General features: G+C 49.9%; 1 protein-coding gene across 2 annotated transcripts in view; it reads left to right on the top strand.

Moving 5' to 3' along the window:
- The first annotated feature begins 1301 nt into the window (after positions 1–1301).
- The window catches only part of MXI1 (MAX interactor 1, dimerization protein), an 86584-nt gene continuing 65232 nt past the window's right edge, over positions 1302–22653 (top strand). Inside the window, exon 1 of one of the 2 annotated variants that reach the window (XM_090056645.1) lies at positions 1302–8037. In XM_090056645.1, the coding sequence (XP_089912771.1) occupies positions 7827–8037 (211 nt within the window). In that variant the 5' untranslated portion in view covers positions 1302–7826. The remainder of the gene's footprint in view (positions 8038–22653) is intronic. The other variant, XM_090056644.1, reaches the window with a different exon arrangement.

Here is a 22653-nt window from a genome sequence, read left to right as displayed (position 1 = left end):
GCTGCCCATCTCCCTTCCCGTGTTGACTTTGCCAGCACATCCCAGAAAGGTCTTCTCCCCTCTTTCTTTCCTCCTCTCCTCCCCGCAGTCCTACATGCCCAAAGCTCAAGGGCCCAGTTCTGCATGGTGTCATTTATGGGAGCACGTTGCTTCTCGGGACCTTGCCTCGCAACCAGGTTTGAGTTCAGAGCCTGCTCACGGGAGATTTTAGAGATCAAAAAGGACCGGTACCATTTCTAGCTCCACTGGGACTTGCTATGCAAGCCCAAAAAAGCCACATGGCTGCCCTGTACCTCAGGTTCCCTTTCTGTGAAGCAGACTGCCCTTGCCTGGGCAAAATGCGAGAGGCCGTAGATGGTTTTGTTGTTGGCTCAGATGCTGAGGTCCTTGCTCAGTTTGCATTCAGCGCTTATTCAAGTCCTAGCTCAGACTGGCTGTAATGGTAGTTAGATGTAGTCACGGCACGATTTCATATATGCCTTGTTCACTCTGTGGTCGGCATGAAGAACAGCTGCCCTTGAAAAATGTTTTTAAAAAATGGACAAAGCATCACAGAAATGTGATTCCTACATATCTGGTGGGGATTCCTCCTCGCAACATCCATCCTAGCCGGGGGAAGGCCCTTGTTCCTTCTAAGCCGTTGTCTTGCCTCACCTTTCAGCAATAGCTGCCCCACGGATGGTGACACCCTTTCTCCTGAGAGTAGCAACTGCAGGAGTTTGCTGATACAATGTGCTTGCAAAGCAGAAAGCTCAGATATGCTCAGCTCAGGAATCTTATCTCTACGTGTGTTTGTGCCGCAAGCAGCTCAACAAGGACCTGGATGTGGGGGCCAGAAGTAACAGTATGCAGATACTGAACAATATTACTGGATTTGCTAAGAGCTACATGGGCTGTCTGTTTTAAATGGTTCCCTCAGTTAACTGAAATTAAAATCCTGCTGCAAGTGCAACAGGAACACGGCAAGATCTGGGTTACATGGACTTTATACACAAACTCCTGGACTTCGTACGCGGACTCCATTGCCACTCGCTGCCTTGGAGAGCATTAAGGCCTATTTCATCCTGAAGGATGAATGGGTCGTGTAAGTCACATATGTGGCCCTTTAATTACGAGAGGTTAACAGGAAAAGAAATAACCTTTGGGCAAATTCTTCCGGGGTGTAACTCCCCCAAATATGTACGATGAATTTGGCACTTTGGGCCCCTCTGTGAGCTTTGGGACAAGTGTTTTCTCCTTGAGTTTTTCCAGCATCATAATTATCGTGTGCCCCACCAGGCTTGTTTTAAGGATCAGTTGTAAAAGCTTTGACAATGAAACAGGCAACATAAGGATGGGTGGCAGAAACATTTAGAAAATGAAAAGCATACAGTTCTTAAAACAATAATAATTACAAATCCTCATATTCCTCCCTCCTACCTTCCTTTCCCCTAAGTACTGTTCAGACTCCAAATCGTTATCTTAGACATGTAAATGGTTCCTGGCCTGTAGTTCTGATGCATTATAGTGGTTCCCTTAAAACCGCAGGGATCGTATGTGTGAGCAAGGTGTGTGGTATCAGACTGACCAATGTACATAAAAATAGCTGTGTTAATCATTGTACCAGCTCCTGGCAGCACCGTGCAGTCACCTGAGCTACAGGTTCCTCCTATAGAGTCATAAAGGGAACGTAGGTTATGGCCTAGCGGTGTCAGCTGTCATGGAGCTCCAGCCAGAGCAAATGCATCAAACCACCCGGGAGCAGGAGGCTATCTGAGATGAAATCGGTCAGGATGGCAGGGAGGTGGGCGAGATATTCAGCATCAGAAAAGGCTCAGGAAATCGTCACGCTCCTTCCGAAGGGCATATACTCTCCCTCCCCTGAGCAGCACCAACCGAATCATATTTCAGATGATTTACAGGTGTGTTGCAAAGCCACCAGCAGTGCCTATTCAAATACCGCCTGTGCCGTTGGCCCCAAGCCCCACTGAAGGGGAGTCGATAGAAATAGGTCATTTGGATCCAGTGACGCCCATGCTGCCCACGTCTGTGCTCCCAGATATACCTGTCTGGGCTTTTATACCTATTACTTCGGTATCTGTTAGTCTGGTGTTTCCTGTAAGGCATTACTGCACCATGCACGGGGTGATACATTAAGCAAGGAAATGACACTGTATTGCATTAAACACTCAGAAATGCACATCAAGAGGTTTCAGGAGTCGCTACTTTTTGGAAGGAAATAACTTACAGCCAGGTGGATGTCCGTTCATGTTTTTAGGGGGCAAATTCACAGATAAAATCACAGACAATGAGGGTTGGAGAGACCTCAGGAGGTCGCATCTAGTCTAACATCCAGCTCAAAGCAGGACCAGCCCCAACTAGATCATCCCAGACAAGGCTTTGTCTAGCCAGGTCTTAAAAATCTCCAAGGATGGAGAGTCCACCACCTCTTTAGTTAGCCTGCTCCAGTGCTTTACTACCCTCCTGGTGAGAGAGGTTTTCCTACTATCCAACCCTAACATCCTCTGCTGCAACCTGAGCCCATTGCTCCTTGTCCTGTCATCTGCCCCCACTGAGACCAGTCCAACTCCATCCTTTTTGCAACCCCACCCCACAGGGAGTTGAAGGCTGCCATTAAAACCCTCCTCGGTCTTCTCTTCTGCAAACTAAATAAGCCTACTTTCCTTGGTCTCTCCTCATACATGCCAGCCCCCAAACTGTTGTTGCCCTCGGCTGGACTCTCTCCAGTTACAGGAGGCTTATCTTATTCCCCTGTTTCACGGCATCTGACAAAGTAGGCTATACCCTAACAAAAGCTCAGGTTTGTGAATGAGTTAGTTTATAAGGTGCCACCCTGCCCTGCCTTCTTCCCCAAGTATGTTCATCGTCTTTAGTAAGACAACTCGGAGGAAGGCGATTATACTGACTCAATCGTAGGGTTGGATCAGGCGTGTTTTGTGTTTTTTCGCCCTGACCGTGCTCAGCCAAGGAGGGAGTCCTGGTCCCAGTAGAGTTGACGGGAGCTGCACATACATATACAAGAGGGAAAGCTGGCATGCCTGTGCACAGATGCCATGGTGATAAGGCTTGGTATAAGAGCCCAAGGAGACAGCGTGCAAAACAGCTCACTAGAAATATTATGGCCTCTTTGAGCAATGTCAAGCGACCTTCTCTTTATCCGCCAGCCCAGACTCGTTTTTCAAGAGTGGATCAATCAAAGTATTCCTCAGAGTGGTGTGAAATTCATATCGCAGCAGACAGAGGACTGGATCATCCGTTTGGCCTGTCCCGCTGGGGATATGATCTCAGGGCTTTCAGTATCACTCCATCTATCAGGGCAGATCCCATCAATTCCCATACAAAGCCACCCCGAATGAAAAGGCATGCCTCTCCCCTGCCAGTGCATTACAGCAGTCAGCCTCAGCTGTATTTTCCTTTTCAGGGTGTTAAGAGGAATATTATTATTTATTAACTTACATTTCAGTAGTGCCTAGCAATGCCAATCACAGGCTAACTGTGCTAGGCATGGATGAGCAAGTAATAAGGACAACAGACCTTTCCATCTAGGTGCCGGAAAATCTGCAACAGGTCAAAAAACAGGAGGATGAGGAGTGTGAAAGGACAATAGAAAGAGGGCTGTGACTGTACGAAGCTGAAAGCACTGCCAGTGCAGGGCAAATCTCGTTCAGAAATGCAGCTTTAGTGAACAAGGATTTGCAGATGCCCAACCTACTGTGCTGAGCATGCACCTTTGGAAAACCCAGGGCCTTTTCCAAGCAATGAAGCACTAACTAGCCTGGTTGACTCCTTAGGTCTATCGAGCCAGATTTCTTGAGGGACATCTAAAATCTTTGTATAAGGGGGTATTTGGATGAATGACATCCATTTCCCCTAGGAAACCAAGGACAGACTGGTGTTTGCACAGCCGGAGTTCAGACCTCTTTGGTTTCCTTGCAGCTTTCTGGAGTCGCAACAAAACTTGCAGCTTGCGACTGGAGATCAGCCACGGGAGAGGTAGGACTGCAATTTTCCCCACAAACCTGTGAATCTTAAACTGGAAAACAAAACAAAAAAAACAGTACAGGTTAACGGCTGCATAAGCAGAGATGCCTCTGACCCACCTTCCAGTCCCCAGAGCCGTAATAAGAGCAGGTGAATGTGGAGAAACGAGATGGATCAAGGCCTGGAGGATGCACGCCTGGGGCTTGTGATCTCCATCTAGACACGGAAGCACTTCACGTGCTCTTGCCGCCTCTTGGGCGAGGACCCAAGATTTGGAAATGATGTGATAAAGCAGAAGGGAATATTTTCCTTTGCTGCGTTCCCTTTCAACCTCTTTCGGTGCTGAGAAGCTCTTTCCTTTTGAAGTTCAAACAGTAAAATCGGCGAGGATATTTTCCAGGTTAAGGAGCCTGTTGCATTCACCTCCGTGTGATTCAGTCTCTGGCTGATGTGATTCATGCTGAAACTCAGTGGCCATAATTTCGGGCTGGTCATTCTGCAATTAGAAAGTAGGCGTCTCTGGGACCAACGGTTTCACGAGGCTGGTTGACAGGGCACACGTGTGAAGCAGGGGCTGTGTTGTCTCTGTTAGCTGGGGCCATAAATGAAATAAAATTCCATTTCAAAAACTGCTCAAAGATGTTTAACACCATCTGGGGGCCACGTTTCACCTCTCCTCTCGGTTGGTGATGTTCACATCTACTTCTTCACTCCTGACCAGGCCCTTTCGTCCAAACTAAAATCTCTCCCTGCCTTCCTGGCACCTCTATGTGCATATCCATCTCACAGCTCACAGACAAAATGGGCAAAAGGACCTCTTTATACCTCTTTTCCCCTTGCATCCACTTTCTCGAGCATCTGACATCCTTCTGGCACTGGGGGGTCAGCTTCGACGCAGCCCTCTCTTCCCATCCTCGTGGCAGTCTGGGTCCTCGTGAATTCTTGTTCCACATGGCTAAGATCCAGCTTTTATTACTTCTTCTGTACTGTGACCTCACCCTCTCCGGCCGTCACAAATGCAACCAGGTACCTTTGGTTCCCATTAAAAATGCTGGAACAAGGGTTATTTTCCTGGTTCAGGGCTCCTAAGGGTCACCTTCACTTAGCATCTCTTCACTGGCTCCCTCTTCCCCATGTCCTCACACACAAACCGCACGTCTTTGCTGTCCAAACCCACTCTGGCCCGCTCTGACCATATGTAGCATCTCTTCTGTTCTCTGGGTCAGGGACTGGACTTTCTCCTGTGCCTGTATAGCACTTGGTCCAGCTGGCATTCACAGGGGCTCCTAGGTGCCCATGATAAGAAATGATAATAATCAGATAAGTAGTATGTAAATCAGAAATTGGAGGAGACTGATGGGATGGTAGCATCCGGATCACTCGAGTGCAGAAGTGTCCCTCATTGCATAGCCTGTTCTCCAGTACTCAGGCCAGTTTTATATGATCCTTCAGCGATTCTGTGCTGTTTCAGGGAATCCTTAATACATAGTAAGGATGTCTAAAAATTGCTCCCGTTAAAGCAAGCTTCTACGTTTAATCAGTGGAACAACTTGCTTGCGTACAGGCAGGTGTTTGCACGTGCACCCTGCTGTATCGGGGCCAAAGCAAGCAGAGCTTTGTTTAGCAGTTTGCTCTGCAGCACTCAGGACTGCTATCAGGTGCATCCGCGAGTCCCAAGAGCACAACGGTCGTGGTTCTCATCTCGGGCTGTCGAGCACCTGCAAAAGATGATGCTCCTCCGTTGGGGGCAGGTCTCGAGTCCGGCAGCTGAGAATCGATCCCAATATCCCCACTGAAAACGTAGACGGAGGGATTCTCCCACTGACATGGAAAGCTTCCACGCGCGGCCCAGGTCTTCAGAAACATGGCGTTCCTAGTTTAGCCCCACTTGCGTACGTGACCTAACCACAGCAAGATGGGAGGAGAGCGTTCTCCCATCTCGGGGTGTGACGGCCTGGAGCATGGGTGCATCAGCAAAGGGAGGGAGGGAGGAACAATTTGGAGATCACCCATCTGTTGGATCTGTTCTGGTTGGCACATCACGCTTCACAAGAATTAGCTGCTGGATTGCAGCGAGGAAAAGGGAGCAGGCCCAGGTCAGAACTGTCTTCTAAAGGGGTGAGTCATTTTGTTTGTGGATCACACCCACAGAGACACCCACTTCTTTTGACACTAGAAAGGATCCTGGGGGGGCAGGTGCACTGCTGCAGCCTCAGTTGCTTCCTGCTCCACCCAAACTATCAAACCAGCTGCCCGGCAGTGGAGCAGCATTTCTATTCAGGCAGCAAAGGACTCAATTGACTCCACAGCTCATTACAGTGCCGATCCTTTCATCCCACACATACGAATGTCCCTCTCTCCTTTGAAAGGTCTTGATGTTCGGTTAATCAGATTTGCTTTTCTTCTGTGTATTTGCTGCTTGTTATCTGCCCTCGGTAATGCACAGCCCTGCAGATTGTTTTGGACCCTAGCTAAAATCACCTCAAGGGTGGCAGTAACTGTCTGTGACACATCGGATGCAGCGTCAAGATGCTCAAAGCAGGCTTTTGTTTTAGAGGTGCACTTCATTCAAACCAGCGCAAGACTAATGAAACGATGTATTTGGGTTATTTTTGCCTTGTTTGCTGTGTTTTTATGGAGAATACACGACAGAGCAAACTAATGCCCATTCCAATACATTGCTATTTCTTTTGTGCTCCAATCATAAACTGCATAATAATTATTAATACAGCCCTAGCTTATCACCAAGTCTTCTTATTTCTCTTTAATTTGATAAAAACATGCGCTGTGTTACATGTGACGATGCATCACACCATACGCACCCCCCTTTTTGAAATCTTAGATCCACCCATATGTTCATTATTCACCTCTTTCTTCTAGTGTGGTCATACTGAGCAGTGTCTCCGTGAGGCCCCGCAGCGGTGGGTTGTGTACGAGCCTCCCTCGATTTGCAATGCAGACATCTCTAGGATGGAAGACGGGTGACTGAGCTGCAGCTTGGGGTGGGGCTGTGAGATTTTCACCTAACTGGCTTTGTCTGAAGCTGTCTGCAGCTGTGCACTTGTGTTTGGTCATGGGTAGCAACTGCTTTCTGCCCCCAAATGGGGTGCAAATTGCCCCTGCGTGACAGGGAGCTTTGAATCAAGGTAAATCCCAGCTGTTATGAAAATCAGCTGAGGCTCTGGGGGCACACGGCATTTATGGTTGCAGCAGCGCCATGACCCCCCTGAAACGAAGAGCATCTAGTCCAGGCTGCCAGTACACGTGTGGGGATGACAGGCAAAGACCTGCAATCTCCGTCCCCAAAGAGGAGATGCAGGGAGGCTTGGGGTTGCTTTTTCAGGTCTCATCAGCATGTCTGAAGTGTTGCACCCCCCTAGGTCACGAGGGGAAATATTTCCCCTGTTTCCTATATGACTAAGAGTGCAGAAGGGGGTCTCAGCTGTGTCCCTACCCCAACACGTCGAGGTGGCAGGAACAAAAACAGCCAGGCAGTCGAAAAACGAGCCAGACCTGTGTAGGGCTCCAGGGGTGGGAGCCAAAGCCATGAGACAGCAGGTTTTCACCCGATGCAAACCGGGCCCCGGCAGCAACCGCGCGGGGGGCGCGAAGAGCGAAGCGGGGCTGTTGTGCAAGCGCTGGCGGCGTCCTCCCGGGAGAGGCGGCACGGCCCCGCCTGCCCGCCCTTCCCCGCGCTGCGCGAGCAGGCTCGGGAGCGCTAGGACCGCGGCGCCGCCCCGCCGGCAGGACGGCGCGGCCCGGGACGCGACGCCGCCCGATTCATTCAGTGCGGCCCGCGCACCCGCACAGCTGCGGCCGGCGCGGGGCAGCGGCGCCCGGGGCCCATGGGGAAGCGGGGCCGGCCGAGGAAGGAGCTGCGGGGCGAGGCGGGCGGCGCGGGGCCGGCGGCCGAGGGCTGGCTGCCCCGCTGCCCGCTCGGGGACATCTGCAACACCCGGGAGGCGTCTCGCGAGCAGCTCGGCACTTTCCTGCACAACGTGCAGCTGCTGCTGGAGGCCGCCAGCTACCTGGAGCAGATCGAGAAGGAGAATAAAAGTAAGCGGCGGCGGCGGCGCGGAGCGCTCGGCCGCGTCCTGAGGCGGGCTTTCGGGGGCGTCCCGGGGGGCGGTTGGAGGTGTCGCAGGAGGGACACGAGCGCACCCCCCCCCCCCCCGCCATGACGGATGAAATGAGGCTTTGTTGGTGCTTTTACCGCGCACGAGTGTCCGCGTGAGGGGGAGCGCTCCCCGCCGGCGCCCCTCCTCCCCGCTCCTCTCCTCTCCTCAGCGCCAGGCCCCGCCCCCCAACAGCGGCCACATGGCTTCCACATGGAGACGGGCTCCTCCGCGCCCATTGGCCCGGCCGCGCTGGGGGGGCGTGGCGGCTCGGCCAATCGCGGGCGCCCGCAGCCCCGTGCCTGACGTCACGCGTTGCTGAGCCCGGAGCGGAGGGGGCAGCTATTGGGGTGGGATGATGTCATGGTGCTTCTTAAAGGGGCCGCGCGGCGCAGTCCTGGTGGGGGGGGGGGGGCGGGTTGTCCTGAGTGTGCAAACTGGGTGCAGGGGGGGATATACTGGTGTGAACCGGGCATATGCTGCGTTGGGGGCAGTGTTCTCGGTGTATACTAGGAATGCACTGGCTGGGGGGTATATACTGGGCATGAACTGGGAATGTACTGGCTGGGGGCAATATGCTGGGTGTATGCTAGGAATACGCTGGCTGAGGGACATATACTGGGTATGGACTGGGAATGTCCTAGTATACACTGGGCATATACTTACGGGGGGGGGGATATGCTGGGCATGTACTAGGAGTGTGCTGGCTGGGGGGTATATACTGGGCATGAACTGGGGATATGCTGGCAGCAGGGGGATATGCCGAGTGTAGACCAAGAATACACTGGCTGGGTATATACTAGGAAACTACTGGTGAGGGTGTATACTGGGCACAAACTGGGAATATGCTGGGTGTATCCTGGGACTGTGCAGGCCCTGGGGGAGGGGGGCGGACACGTACGTCATTTCTTTGCAGAAAGCGAGTGAAACAATTGCGGTCGTGAGAGTCCTGGCAGCTCGGTGCCCTGATGCGATTCTTTTCCCCTAAGAATCAAACTCGAGTCCTTTTGTTTTTTCCCCGTCTTTGCGGGAACCTTTGCAGCTCTCTGCTCTGCTTTCCATTCGTTTTTGTGCTGAAGGCTCGAGACGCTTGTGAATGGCACCATACACATTAATTACCGTATATCTTTGTGGGCAGGGAGCTCCCCTGATTAGCAGCTGCACGGTTACCATGCAGTTCTGAATAGAGGATGCCCTTGTTTAGCAGGCACAGCTTTATCTACCCGAGCTGCAAGAAAAAACGATCACGTTTCAGAGAAGCTGCCCTTCTATCAAAGCCGTGGGGGGGATTAATTGAAAGCCATGGCTTCTCTGTGCTGACATACCCTTCGGCTAATCATAAATACACGGATGGAGTGTGTTCATATTTTTAAAAGTTAAATTAATTAACTTGTATTTTCTTGGATTTGCACGATGCTGTTGTACTCACTGTCTCCAGAGAGCAAAGCGTTTGGCTCTATAAACAATTTAGATCTCGGTGAGAAGAGAGGAAAAATGACACACGATACCTTGCAGAAATAACGACCTTATTTTTAAAAACACTAACAGCAATCGAGTCTGCTACTGCTGCATTTTTTTTTAAAGAATCTCATCTTTAAAGGATCAGAGAGGTTTAAAACCAAGGTTTTCTCTTCGTTTAGGCTGAGAGCACCAACGTTATGTGTAGGGGTTATTTTTAATAATTGCTGCCAAATTTCTTGCTCGGTCTTTGCATTGCAATAAGCTTGGAACAGGAAGACGGATGGGTCTGTTTCACTTTCTAAACCATGCGCGCTGCTGCTTGGATTTACGGTGCAAAATCCCACAAAGGGAACGTGTCCATCTAAACAGCCCTCTTCCGCACTCCCTGCCTTCCTTGAAACTTGCAAATATTACAGTTCTTTAAGAAAGAAAATCTGTTCGTAGCAGGTTTAGCAAAGCTTTCCATTTTTATTTCTAAAAACAGCACCAGGCCTGCGCGTGCAGTTCAAATGTTCGGTATTGCAGAACTGTATCCATCTCATGCTGTCTTGCATTTACAGTTCAAAATACGATCATCATAAAACAGCTGGATAGCGCCATGTGAGCATGTTGCTCCCAAACAAAGGAAAAAGGCTACCTGGATTGGAAGATGATTTGCCAGCATTACAGGTCCCGGGCATCTACTAGGGAAGGCTCTATCTCCAAGTATATTCTCGTTCCTAGTGGATGGAGACTTACATCTTCAGCTCAGATTATTACAGCAAAAGGGAACTGCGCCCTTTAGCCTGTTGGGGCAGGAACTATTGCACCATTTACAGGCCAGCTGACAAAGACATCAGTAACAAGGAGGAATATACTTCCTCGTTAATTAGCATGGGGGTAGAGGGGGGGCACTCTGAGGTGCTCTGGGTTAGAGTAAAAGGCAGTCCAGGGGAGAGAGACTTAACGGTGGGAGTCTACTATAGACCTCCCAACCAGGGAGAAGAGCTCGACCTGGAATTCTTAGGTCAGCTCACAGAGGCAGTGAGGGCTAAGGATGTGGTCATCATGGGGGACCTGAACTTCCCAGACATCTGCTGGGAGGAGCAGTCAGCCAAGTCTGATCGCTCACGTCGGTTCTTAGCCAGACTGCAGGACCTCCATCTAACCCAGGAGGTGCACAGTCCCACCAGGGGAGACGCCTTGTTGGACCTAGTGCTGGCCACGGGTGATGACCTGGTGAGGGGGCTGCGGGTGATGGGCCACCTGGGAGACAGCGATCATCGCTTGCTGGAATTCACCATCCAGCGTAAGGTGGCAAAGGGCTGCAGCAAGGCAACAGCCCTAGACTTTAGGAGGGCTGACTTCAACAAGCTAAGGAGGATAGTTGGGGAAGCGCTGAGGACCCAGAGGGGAAGGGAATCAGATGTCGAAGGTGAGTGGTTGCTCCTTAAGGAGACGATCCTCCATGCCCAAAGGGAGGTAATCCCAACAAGGGTCAAAGGGAGCAGGAGGGCACATAAACCCCCATGGCTCACTAAGAGCATCCGGGAATGTCTCCTTGCTAAAAGGGAGGCATATACCCAATGGAGAGATGGGGTCATCGCCAAGAAGGACTATGTTATAGTCGCCCGAGGATGTAGGGGGGCAGTCAGGAGGGCCAAGGCAGAGTTGGAGATAGGACTAGCTTCCCGGATTAAGGACAATAAGAAGTCCTTCTTCAAATACATAGGGGGTAAAAAGAGGGTCCCGGGTAATGTGGGGCCCCTGCAGGACACGATGGGCAACTTAGTCATCACGCCAGATGACAAAGCTAACATATTTAACGATTTCTTTGCCTCTGTCTTCCTAAGTAGGGACCAGTTCAGCCACCTCCCTGCTGGGCCCCCCTCGGGCCCCGAGAGAGACACGCCTGGGCCAAGGGTTAGCGAGGAGTTAGTTAGGGTACTTCTGGAGAAGCTGGACGTGTTCAAGTCCGCTGGTCCGGACGATCTTCACCCTAGGGTTCTACAGGAACTGGCCGAGGTCATTGCGGGACCCCTGGCACGGCTCTATGAGCACTCGTGGTGCTCTGGCGAGGTGCCGGAGGACTGGAAGAGGGCCAATGTGGTCCCTATCTTCAAAAAGGGAAAAAAAGAGGACCCGGGAAATTACAGGCCAGTTAGTCTGACCTCAATCCCGGGTAAGCTCTTTGAAAAAATTATCCTGGCACACATCCAGGAGGGCCTTGCGGGGGAATGCATGCTCAGGGGCAACCAACATGGGTTTATCAGTGGCAGGTCTTGTCAGACCAACCTGGTGGCCTTTTACGATCAGGTCACCAAATCATTAGACGCAGGGGTTGCTGTGGATGTAGTCTTTTTGGACTTCCGGAAGGCTTTCGACACTGTCTCTCACCCTGTCCTCATCAAAAAGCTGAGAGACTGTGGTGTCGATGCCCACACGGTCAAATGGGTCGCCAACTGGTTGGAGGGCCGCACCCAGAGGGTGGTAGTGGATGGGTTCTTCTCGACCTGGAAGGATGTGGGCAGTGGGGTTCCGCAGGGCTCGGTCCTCGGGCCCGCGCTGTTCAACATCTTCATCAGTGACTTGGATGAGGGGGTAGAAAGCACCCTGTTCAAGTTTGCTGATGACACTAAGATGTGGGGGGATGTGGGTGCACTAGAAGGGTGCAATAGGCTACAAGCTGACCTTGACAGGTTGCAACGGTGGGCGGATGAGAATAGGATGGGGTTTAACACTGATAAGTGCAAGGTGTTGCACATGGGGAGGAAGAACCGGCACCACACTTACAGGTTGGGGAACTCTCCTCTTGCCAGCATGGAGACGGAAAAGGATCTTGGAGTCGTCATTGACTCCACGATGAACATGGGCCGGCAGTGTGGGGAGGCAGTCAAGAAGGCCAATCGTACCCTATCATGCATCCACAGATGCATATCGAGCAGGTCCAGGGAGGTGATCCTCCCCCTCTATGCGGCACTGGTCAGGCCGCAGCTGGAGTACTGCGTCCAGTTCTGGGCGCCACACTTCAAGAGGGACGTGGACAATATGGAAAGAGTTCAGAGGAGGGCCACTCGTAAGATCAGGGGTCAGCAGGGCAGGCCTTATGAGGATAGGCTACGGGACCTGAACCTGTTTAGCCTCCACAAGAGAAGGCTAAGGGGGGACCTTGTGGCCTGCTACAAACTGGTCAGGGGGGATCAGCAGGTATTGGGGGAGTCCCTGTTCCCCCGTGCGCTGCCAGGAGTGACCAGGAATAACGGTCACAAACTGGCGGAGGGTAAGTTTAGATTAGATATTAGGAGGCGCTACTTCACAGTCAGGGCGGCTAGGGCCTGGAACCAGCTTCCAGGGGAAGTGGTGCAGGCTCCTAGCCTGGGGATTTTTAAAAGGAAGTTAGATGAGCACCTTGCCGGGGTCATCTGACCCCGGTGCTCTTTCCTGCTAAGGCAGGGGGTCGGACTAGATGATCTACCTAGGTCCCTTCCGACTCTAGCTACTATGAAACTATGAAACTATGAAACATCTGCACGCTTATCTTTGCAGCCTGGAAGTGCTGGTTAGCAATAGCAGAGGTAAACAATGCAGAAAGGTGGACGATGGAGGAGCGTCCCAGCAAAATGAGGGGTGATCAGCGCTGACACCTCCCCCCGCTTCCTGCATCGTGCTGATATCACTCGACCCCTTCCATTTCTTTTTCGTCAGGTCATTGTTATTTCACATTTCTATTATGCTATGACGAAGAGGACAGGCAGGTCACGGTCCTGTTGTGCTAAGTTCTGGGTAGATCCCAAAAAACGATAGTGCCTTGCCCAAAGGGCTTCACACTTGAAAAGACAGCATGTTGCAGAGGGGTGCAAAGGAAAGCGGGTGAGCGAAGGAAAACGGGTAACAAAAAAAATAGGATGTGCAAGTGTCTTAACTGGGCAGGAGGCAGAATTGCAACTGTTACCCTGTAACATTACTCTCCAGTCGTTAGAATCACAAAATCATAGAAGTCGGGTCAGACGGGACCGTGTAGATCTTCAAGTCCGACCCCCTGCCTGGGCAGGACAAAAACTGGGCTCAGATGACTCCAGCCAGGTAGGCATCAAGCCTCTTCTTAAAGACCCCCAGGGTAGGAGCCAGCACCACTTCACTTGGAAGTTGGTTCCAGACCCTAGCCGCCCTGACCATGAAGTAGTGGCTTCAGATGTTTAATCTAAACCTCCTCTCCAACAACTTGTGGCCATTATTCCTTGTTTTGCGGGGGGGGCGCTGGGGGAAACAAGGTCTCTCCCAAACCCATCTGGTCCTCCCTAGTGAGTTTATAGACGGTCACCAGGTCCCCCCTCAGCCTCCTCTGGACCCTCTCCATGTTGTCCACACCCCTCCTGAAGTGGGGCGCCCAGAGCTGGACGCAGTACTCCAGCTGCGGCCTGACCAGTGCCGCATAGAGGGGGAGGATCACCTCCTTGGACCTGCTTGAGATGCACCTGTGGATGCACGACAAGGTCCGGCTAGCCCTGCCAACCGTGACCTCGCATTGTCGGCCCATGTTCATCTTGGAGTCAGTAATGACTCCAAGATCCCTTTCTGCCTCCGTGCTCTCAAGAAGGGAGTTTCCCATCTTATAAATGTGCTGCTGGTTACTACTGCCCACGTGCAGCACCCTGCACTTGTCAGTATTGAAACGCATCCTGCTTTTGTTAGCCCACCCCTGTAACCTATCTAGGTCTTGCCGCAGTCTTTCCCTCCCTACAAGTGTGCTCACCTCACCCCAAATTTTGGTATCATCAGCGAATTTAAACAGGTTGCTTTTCACCCCATCGTTCAAATCACTGATTAAGAAATTGAACAGCGCAGGCCCAAGGACCGAGCCCTGGGGGACTCTGCTACCCACTTCCCCCCAGGTGGAATATGACCTGTCAACCACCACCCTCCGAGTGCGACCCTTCAGCCAGTCTGCAACCCATCTGACTGTAGGCATCAATGCCATAGTCGCCTAGTTTTTTAATGAGGATGGGGTGGGAGACAGTGTCAAAGGCCTTGCTGAAGTCCAGAAAGACTACGTCCACAGTGACACCTGCATCCGTTGCTTTTGTGACCTGATTGTAAAAGGCAATCAGGTTGGTCTGACATGACCTGCCCCTAATGAAACCGTGCTGGTTGCCCTTGAGCATCATCCCTGAAGCCGGCCCATCACAGGTGTGCTCCTTGATGATCTTCTCAAAGAGTCTCCCTAGGATTGAGGTAAGACTGATGGGCCTATAGTTGCCCGGGTCTTCCCTCCTCCCTTTTTTTAAAGATGGGGACCACGTTGGCTATCTTCCAATCATCTGGCACCTGGCCCGAGCACCACGAGCGCTCGTAAAGCCATGCCAAGGGCCCTGCAATAACCCCTGCTAGCTCCCTCAACACCCTGGGGTGGAGAGCATCTGGACCTGCTGATCTGAACACGTCCAGCCTCACCAGAAGCTCTCTAACCCGGTCCTCCCCAGCCTGAGGTCTGGAGGCATTCCCCTCGAGTCTGTCTTGCATCACGGTGGGGAAGTCCCGGTCCCTGCCCAAGAAAACGGAGGTGAAGAATTGGTTAACGAGGTCTGCTTTCTCCTCTGGCGCAACCACCAGATTGCCCAGAGGATCTTGCAGGGGCCCCACATTTCCTGGTGCTTTCTTCATCCTCGCTACATATTTGAAAAAGGACTTTTTATTATCTTTGATCTTGGACGCTAGTCCTAGCTCTATGGCCGCCTTAGCTTTCCTGACAGTCCCCCTACGGGCCCGAGCAGAGGAGGTATACTCCTCTTTGGAGGTAGCACCCCCCTTCCACCGGGCGTACGCCACCTTTCTGGCAATCAGGCATTCCCGGATGCCCTTGGTGAGCCAGGGGGCTTTTGGGCACTCTTGCCCCCCTTGCTTCTTGTTGGGATGGTCACCCCTTGGGCCCTGAGTATCGTCTCCTTAAGGAACGACCACTCATCTCGGGCACTGAGCCCCCCTGCTCTCGGGAACCCCAGCACCTTTCCCACTAATCTCCTTAACTTGTTGAAATTGGCCCTCTTGAAGTCTAGGGCAGTGGTGAATTTGGAGCAGCAGGTCGACGGAGGATAATGTAGCAAGTTTGAATTGTGCTGGGAATTTATTTTTATGCCTTGGTGGCAGCATGGGAAAAGGTGTGACAGGGAGAAGGGGAGATGCAGGTGATAGAAGTTGCTGCTGCTGTTTAAGAAAAGGCTGGAGTTATCCACACAATTTAGGTTAGATATTGGGAAGGACTTCCTAACCGTGGGGGTGGTTAAGCGCCAGAACAGATTGCCTAGAGAAACTGTGGCTTCTTTGTCACAGGAGGTTTCTAAGTGCAGGTTAGACAAAAACATAGCGCGGATGGGTTAGACCAGAGATCCTCTACAGCAGTGCTCTCCAAAGTGGGGTGCACGCACCCCAGGGGTGCGCAAGACGATCTGTTGGGGTGCAGGAAGAAAATATTAGAACTTCTATTGCAGTTACGTGTGCCCGGTTAATACATATATTAGGGGTACGTGCTCAAAAATTTTTTACTGATAGGGGTGCACAATCAAAAAAGTTTGAAGACCACTGCTCTACGGGGTGCTGGGGTACAGCCATATTCCCTGCAGGGTACTGTGAGATATAAGGAAATAAGTGAGGGGTGAGGAGATGAGTAGATAGCAGATAAGCCAGGGTCAAGCTTCTCCTTGCCTGGGTGATCCCCAACCCTGGTGTACAAAGAGAAGCACTGTAACATATACATTTGTTTTTGAAATTGGGAGCTGCTCAGGTCACAAAGGTAATGGACGGGTGCCTCGACCCCAGAAAGGTCGAGAAGCCCTGGTTTAGAAAGAGCCGATCCTGCATTGTGCAGGGGGCCAAGATGACCTTCTGAGGGCCCTCCCAGTGCTATTTTTCTGTGAGTCTGTGATGAGATGATAATGCAGCTAAGGTAGGGACTAAACTGTGATGGACTTCGAAAGGACCCTATCCATATACATTTGACTTGCAGTGGAAGAGGTGGAACCAAGAAAGGGATTCGTTAAGGGGTGGCATTGATCAGCCAGGAACCTGATCTTAATACAAGTAGCGAGATCAAGTACCAGTTATGTTCAAAGGCCGCTCCTCTCTCAGGGTGTGCTCCTTCATACAGATCCCCAGAAAGTTCATGCTCTCAAAACACTATCACCAACTTTCTTCTTGGGAGATCAATCAAGCAAGGGAACGGAGCGTTTCACCCGTAGGGCAGCATCTCAGCCAGGCTGGTAGTTTGTTAGCAGTTTAGTGGCCTAGGAAAATGAGCTGCTGATTTCTCCCCAGTCCCTCTTAGGTCCATTTATACTTCCATCCCCATAGTTGCATTCGATAGTAGAGAGGCTGGGGACTGAATGGGTTATGCGGAGACTGAACAGCCCATTTGTTGCTATTGATGATCTGTCCGGGCAGAGATGAGGTGCCGATGCAGCCGGGTGTATTTGCTGGTACCCTGCTGACCGGGAGCTGCTAAGAGCTCCCCACTCCATCCAGCACCTGTTGCCAGTACTAAAATAATGTACCGTTTTTAAAATCCCTTCCCCTTTTATTAAATAGGGAAGCTTTGCTTGCCACAGAATAATCTGTATGGGAATGCTAGGATTTTGTTAGAAATGTCTTTGTCAACTGCAGCATTTTAACTATTGATTTAAAACTGAAGTGTGTTTTCCTCTTAGGTTTCTGGAAGCAAGTCATATTGATGGCTGGCAGAGTTTCTCACTGTAACCAATACTGCTATACCTGGCTAACTGACAGGGATAGGTTTCCAGCTGACTGGTTTCTAGAAAGTTAGCCTTGGTTTGAAAGGGACAGAAACCTCACATAGGGAAAAAAAATGCCAATGGCGATTTTCTGACGTTGAAGATTTGCTGAGGGCAATGCTGTTGGCTTATTTGTAGCCTCTGGAAGCTCCTCTCTAAAAATAATGACAGCTGGACATCCACAGCAGCCTCCCGAAGTGGCTGAAAGAGAGACAGCAGCCATGCTGGATTTGAGGCTAAAAAAAAGCCTTTTGAAGGACACGGAGGTAATTAAAATCATCTGTGGGAAATTATGGCCCCACCCTGCCTTTTGCACATAGACGTGAGACACCAGCATATGTCGCACGCATGTGTAGTGACCTCATTTTCTTCAGTGACCCGATGTGTAAGAGGTACAGTACATGCCATGCACTCTGCTGATTACAGATCTGCCTATCTGTTGCCAAGCTCCTGTTGAAATGCAAGGAAACCATCGTCCATGGCACTCATGCCCAGGTTTGGATTCCTATCCATGGGACAGCTGACTTTATCCCCTAGCATAAAATAACTACAACGTACTAGAAGTCTGGCTTTCAGGGACTAGCTACGTTTGCTGACCTTACACGCTAGTCATGGTGAGTGAATGACTGTAGATATGCCCCTAGCCACCAAATAGTAATTTCCGAGATTGAGAAAAACTGAGCCCTGAAGGCGACTCGACAGACTCTCAGTGCAACTCCCTCCATTGGCAGTCACTTTTTTTACTGCACAGAGGTAAAGATACAGTGTGTTTTGGCGAGCTGTAGTTAGCAAAGAGCACAGAGTGCATAGACATCTCTGCACGTGTGTGCACAGCTGCTGCTAAATCACTGGACCAAAGACAGGGTAGATAGCCTCTGTATATGGCCTTAGCCTGTAAAGCAACAGAGCCATGGAGCACTGCAGAGTTAATCACCCATCTGGCTAGCAAGACAACGCATCATGACCTCCACAGGGGATTATGCACTATCCAGGTCCAGGTTGTATTACTGTGTCCTGGACCTAGCAATCCGGTTCAGGAGGAAGCCAGAGCAGGAGAAATACAACAGGGCAGTCCAAGGTAAAATCCTCTGATGAACACTATGGAGGATTGATCATGCTTCATGACAATAAAGCATTCTGAGAACCTCCTGAAGAAATATCCTATGAATTTCCTTGCATCTTATTTAGTCAGGCTGTATCATCTTGGATGCATTTTTTTAAGTGAAGACCTTCTCTTACATAATTTTGCAGCTGGATCAGACAGGGTTCAAATCAGTCAAATGACCCGTGGGAAGTCGCAGGGTGAGTTGCTGAATCAGAACAACCTGGGGTATAGTGCAAGTCTGGGAGAAAAGCGAGCCGTCATCCAGTATAATGGCCAGAGTTGACTGAGGAACCCGTGAGGCTGGGGGCTACTTTCCAGCCAACTTGCTGGGATGCATCTTGTTGAAACTCTGCTTCTTGCAGTCAAGCAACACAGAATCCCACCAGAACTGAGGGCAATGCAATGTGTAACTGAGGGAGATCTCTTCAAATGCAGCTGACTGAGCTGAAGATGATTCTGTGGCACCTTGTAAGAGGCTGGTTCAAGAGCAGAAATACAAACCATATTGTAAGGCAATAGTAGGTTACTTAATGAATGTTCTGCAAACACTTGGAGTGATGCAGATCACAGGTGCGCTGGCAAAGTCCTCTAGCCATGGACTGTTCAAAGCAGTGAGCAGTGATTGTCAGTGTGGTATACAGTGATAGGAGGCTTCGCTTTTGGGCATCGAGCACAAGTCAAACTAGTTCCTGCAAATGTTTTGTCTTTAGGCCCCAGTGACCCCTCTGACTGATCAAAGAAAAGATCCCCTGGGGATCTCTGTTTTGGTCACAAAGCTGTTAGCTCTCACACAGTGCTTTGAAGGCAGGATTAAAAATTGCAGAGGGTTGCCTGGCACTCAGGTACTTCCCCTCTACTTCATTAAGTGGGGGTTGGACCTGATGATCTGTTTAGGTCCCTTCCAACCCTAAGCACTATGAAGCAGGAAAGAAGCAGTTGCTGTATGTCAGCTCTTGCACAGAGGCAAAGTGCATATGTAATGCGGCCATTATCATGTTTGTCTTGAGGATTGCAATAACTACCAGGAAAGGAGGGGTTAATTGGTCTAAAAAGAATCAAGGAATGGATGGAACAGCCAAATAATTTTAATAAAAAATAATAGTGCAGTGTGAAGATGACTTTCACATTTTGCTGCACTATGTTTTTTTTTCCTTAGGGATTAGTGGTAAGTGGTTAGAGCTAGATGTAGGCCACCATAATTCCTGTATTGGATCTCTGATGCTCATATTAGCACTGTATGTGACCTGAATAAATCGGTAACTTCTCTGTCTCAGTTTATCCATCTGTGAAATAGGGAGAAGACAGTCTTGTGTCCCACGAGTCTCAAGAGGCTCAATTCATTGCTGCTTGTACAGGCGGAGAGTGGGATCAGTCTATCTGCAGTTCATGTCCCATGCCTTGATGCAGATGAGGAAGCAAAAGATGCTATGGTAAACGTGACCAAGACCTGCGATTTGTCCCCAAAGAAGTTAAGATAATTCTTGTTGGAAATGTCAGTGCTGGAGTGGGCAGGGACTCTGTACTATGGAAAGAAACACTTGGAAAGGAAGAGGTGGGGAAAGTATATACAAATAAAAATCTTCTCCTGCTCAAAACACTGGCACCTGATTAACGGCATCCTAGTGTGCATCAGGGGCTGTTGCAATATCTGTATCACCAAAGCCATGACAAGCGCAGACAACTGCCAGATGGATCATTGTCGGATATATTTTGTCATGTCCATACATATCTCCACAAAATTACATAAACAAAAGAAGCAACAGCGGAAGAAGTTCAGTATTGAGGGCTTAAAAGACCTGCTAAATGAGATCATCTCCAGCAGTACCTCGGTGAGAAACTGTCTGACCTCCCTGATGATCTTGCAAGGTCCCTTCCAGCCCCTCGCATCTGTGAAACTATGACACCACTGATCACTGGGATAGCCTCACAAAAGGTATCCATGAGGCATGTGAAGAATATTTAGGCTTCTCCACAAGGAAACATCAGGATAGGCTGGATGAGAATGATAAGGAACATCAAGCTCTCATTGATGGAAAGAGGAGAGCCTTCAAAAGTTGACAGAATGGCATCATCTCCCCAAAGAAGCAAGACGGTTATCATTGCATTAAAGCTGAGATCCAGAGGAAAATTTGAGAGTGAAAGAACAAGTGGGAGGACAAAGCAAAAGAGATTCAAAAGTTTGCTGACAGCCACGATGTGTAGTTTCTTTAGCACAACCAAACCTATCTATGGGCCAAGCACACAAAGAGTGAAGTCCACTGCTCTTTAAAGGGATGGAACAACATTTTAAAGACAGCAAGGTGGAAGAAGCACTTTCAAGAGCTCCTGACCCAAGATTATGATGTCAAAGACAATGCTATCAAAGCTGTGCAACAGCCCGCTTATTAAGGATTACCTTGCAGATCTACCAGTTTATCAAGAGGCTTTGAAAGCCATTAAGCAGGTGAAGAGCAACAAAGCCAATAGGTCCTGATGGAATGCAAGCCAGTATTGATAAGCAAGGTAGAAAAAAGCTTTCTTACTATCTACAAGTTACTATGAACATCTAGAAAGATGAACAGACTCCTTGGGACTTGAGAGATGCCAGAATCATTACCATATTCAAGAAAGGAGATAGATCAGATTGCAGCAATTATTGAGATATTGCTGTCCTGTCCATAGCAGGGAAGATCTTTGCCTACCTTCTCCTCAAGAAACTCACTTTCCTAGCTGAGGGGATTCTACCCGAGTCCTGATGTGGCTTCAGATCACTCAGAGGTACAACCAATATGATCTCTTTTGCTAAACATTTGCAAGAGAACTGCTGCAAGATCTTTACGTGGCCTTCATTGACTTAAGCCTTCGATTCAGTCAACATAAAGGTCCTGGGGATGATCCTGATGAGAGTTTGTTACCAAAATGTGTTACCATTATCACATTTCTTCATGATGACATGACAGCAACTGTCCTAAGCAATGGTTTGGGAATGGCTCCCTTCATTATTAGGATTGGTGTCAGGCAAGAACGTATGATTGCACCGACCCTCTTTTTCCATCTAGATCATAGCTATTCTGCATCTCATTGCTGATGGATTTCTATCTGGAGTCAGTATCTGGTACCACCTGGAGAGGAGTCTCTTTAACATGAACCAGTCACATTCCAAGTCCACGATAACCAACACCGCCATTTCTGACCTTCAATACGTGAATGATTTTGTTGTGCTTCCCTACACGATTGAAGAGCTCTAGGTCACTCTTGATTGCTTCTGTGAAGTGCATGAAATGCTTAGGCTCACTCTCAGCTTCACGAAAAGCAAGATACTTTATTAACCAACCAGCTACTCCACACATTACAATTAGAGGGCAATCTTTGGTGAACATTGAGCATTTGCCCTACCACGGTCGCCACCTTTTCCAAAAAGTAGACATAGATGATGGTATTCAACACCAGATAAAAACTGCCTGAGCTGCCTTTGGACAGCTCTGAAATCGTAGCTTCAATGATCGCGACATCCAAACGCAAAGCAAACTTCTTGTCTCCCAGGCTGTTTTCATCCCTACCCTGTATAGGTGTGACGCTTGGATGACGTATCAGAAGCACCCAAAAGCTATGGAACATATCCATCAGTGAAGTTTTCAGAAAATCCTCCGTACTAATTGGAAGGAAAGAAGAACGAGTGCCAGAATTATGGCTGAAGCAAACACCACCAGCATTGGAGCCATGTTCATACAACACCAGCTCCACTGGACAGGATGTTTCATAAGGATGCCTGACAGCTGGCTCCCAAAATAGGTCCTATGCTCCCAGCTCACCAATGTTCACCTCTCTAGAGCGGGCAAAAAAAGAGATTCAAGGACACGTTGAAAGCCATTCTGAAGAAATGCAATATTAACATCAAGACCTGGGAGACTCCAGCACTGAATCATCCCCAGTGGTGCTGTGATGTGTGTCAAGGAGCAAACTCACCTCTCTATGGAGGCAGCTAGACAAGAGAGACCAGTGGAGAAACCAGTGACCCAACATCATCAGGATCTGCTCCTTCCGTCTGCAGCCAAACATGAAGATCTTGGATTGGCCTCCTCAGTCATCTATGGACACGCCAGAGACTTCCCTGTTTGCAGGAAGACTGTCACCCTTGTATCAATGGACTTCTGCCATCATCAACACAGATAGGGAGAAGACAGTCTCAGGCCCTAGGGTCTCAAGAGGCTTAATTCGTTGCTGCTTGCAATGGGCAGAGGTCCTCTCCCAG

The sequence above is a fragment of the Crocodylus siamensis genome, chromosome 7 (genome assembly GCF_052110815.1).
Source record: "Crocodylus siamensis isolate JL-2025a chromosome 7, ASM5211081v1, whole genome shotgun sequence".
Classification (NCBI taxonomy): Eukaryota; Metazoa; Chordata; order Crocodylia; family Crocodylidae; genus Crocodylus; species Crocodylus siamensis.
The sequence above is the reverse complement of the archived record's forward strand: the minus strand, read 5'-3'. Positions and strand labels throughout refer to the sequence as shown.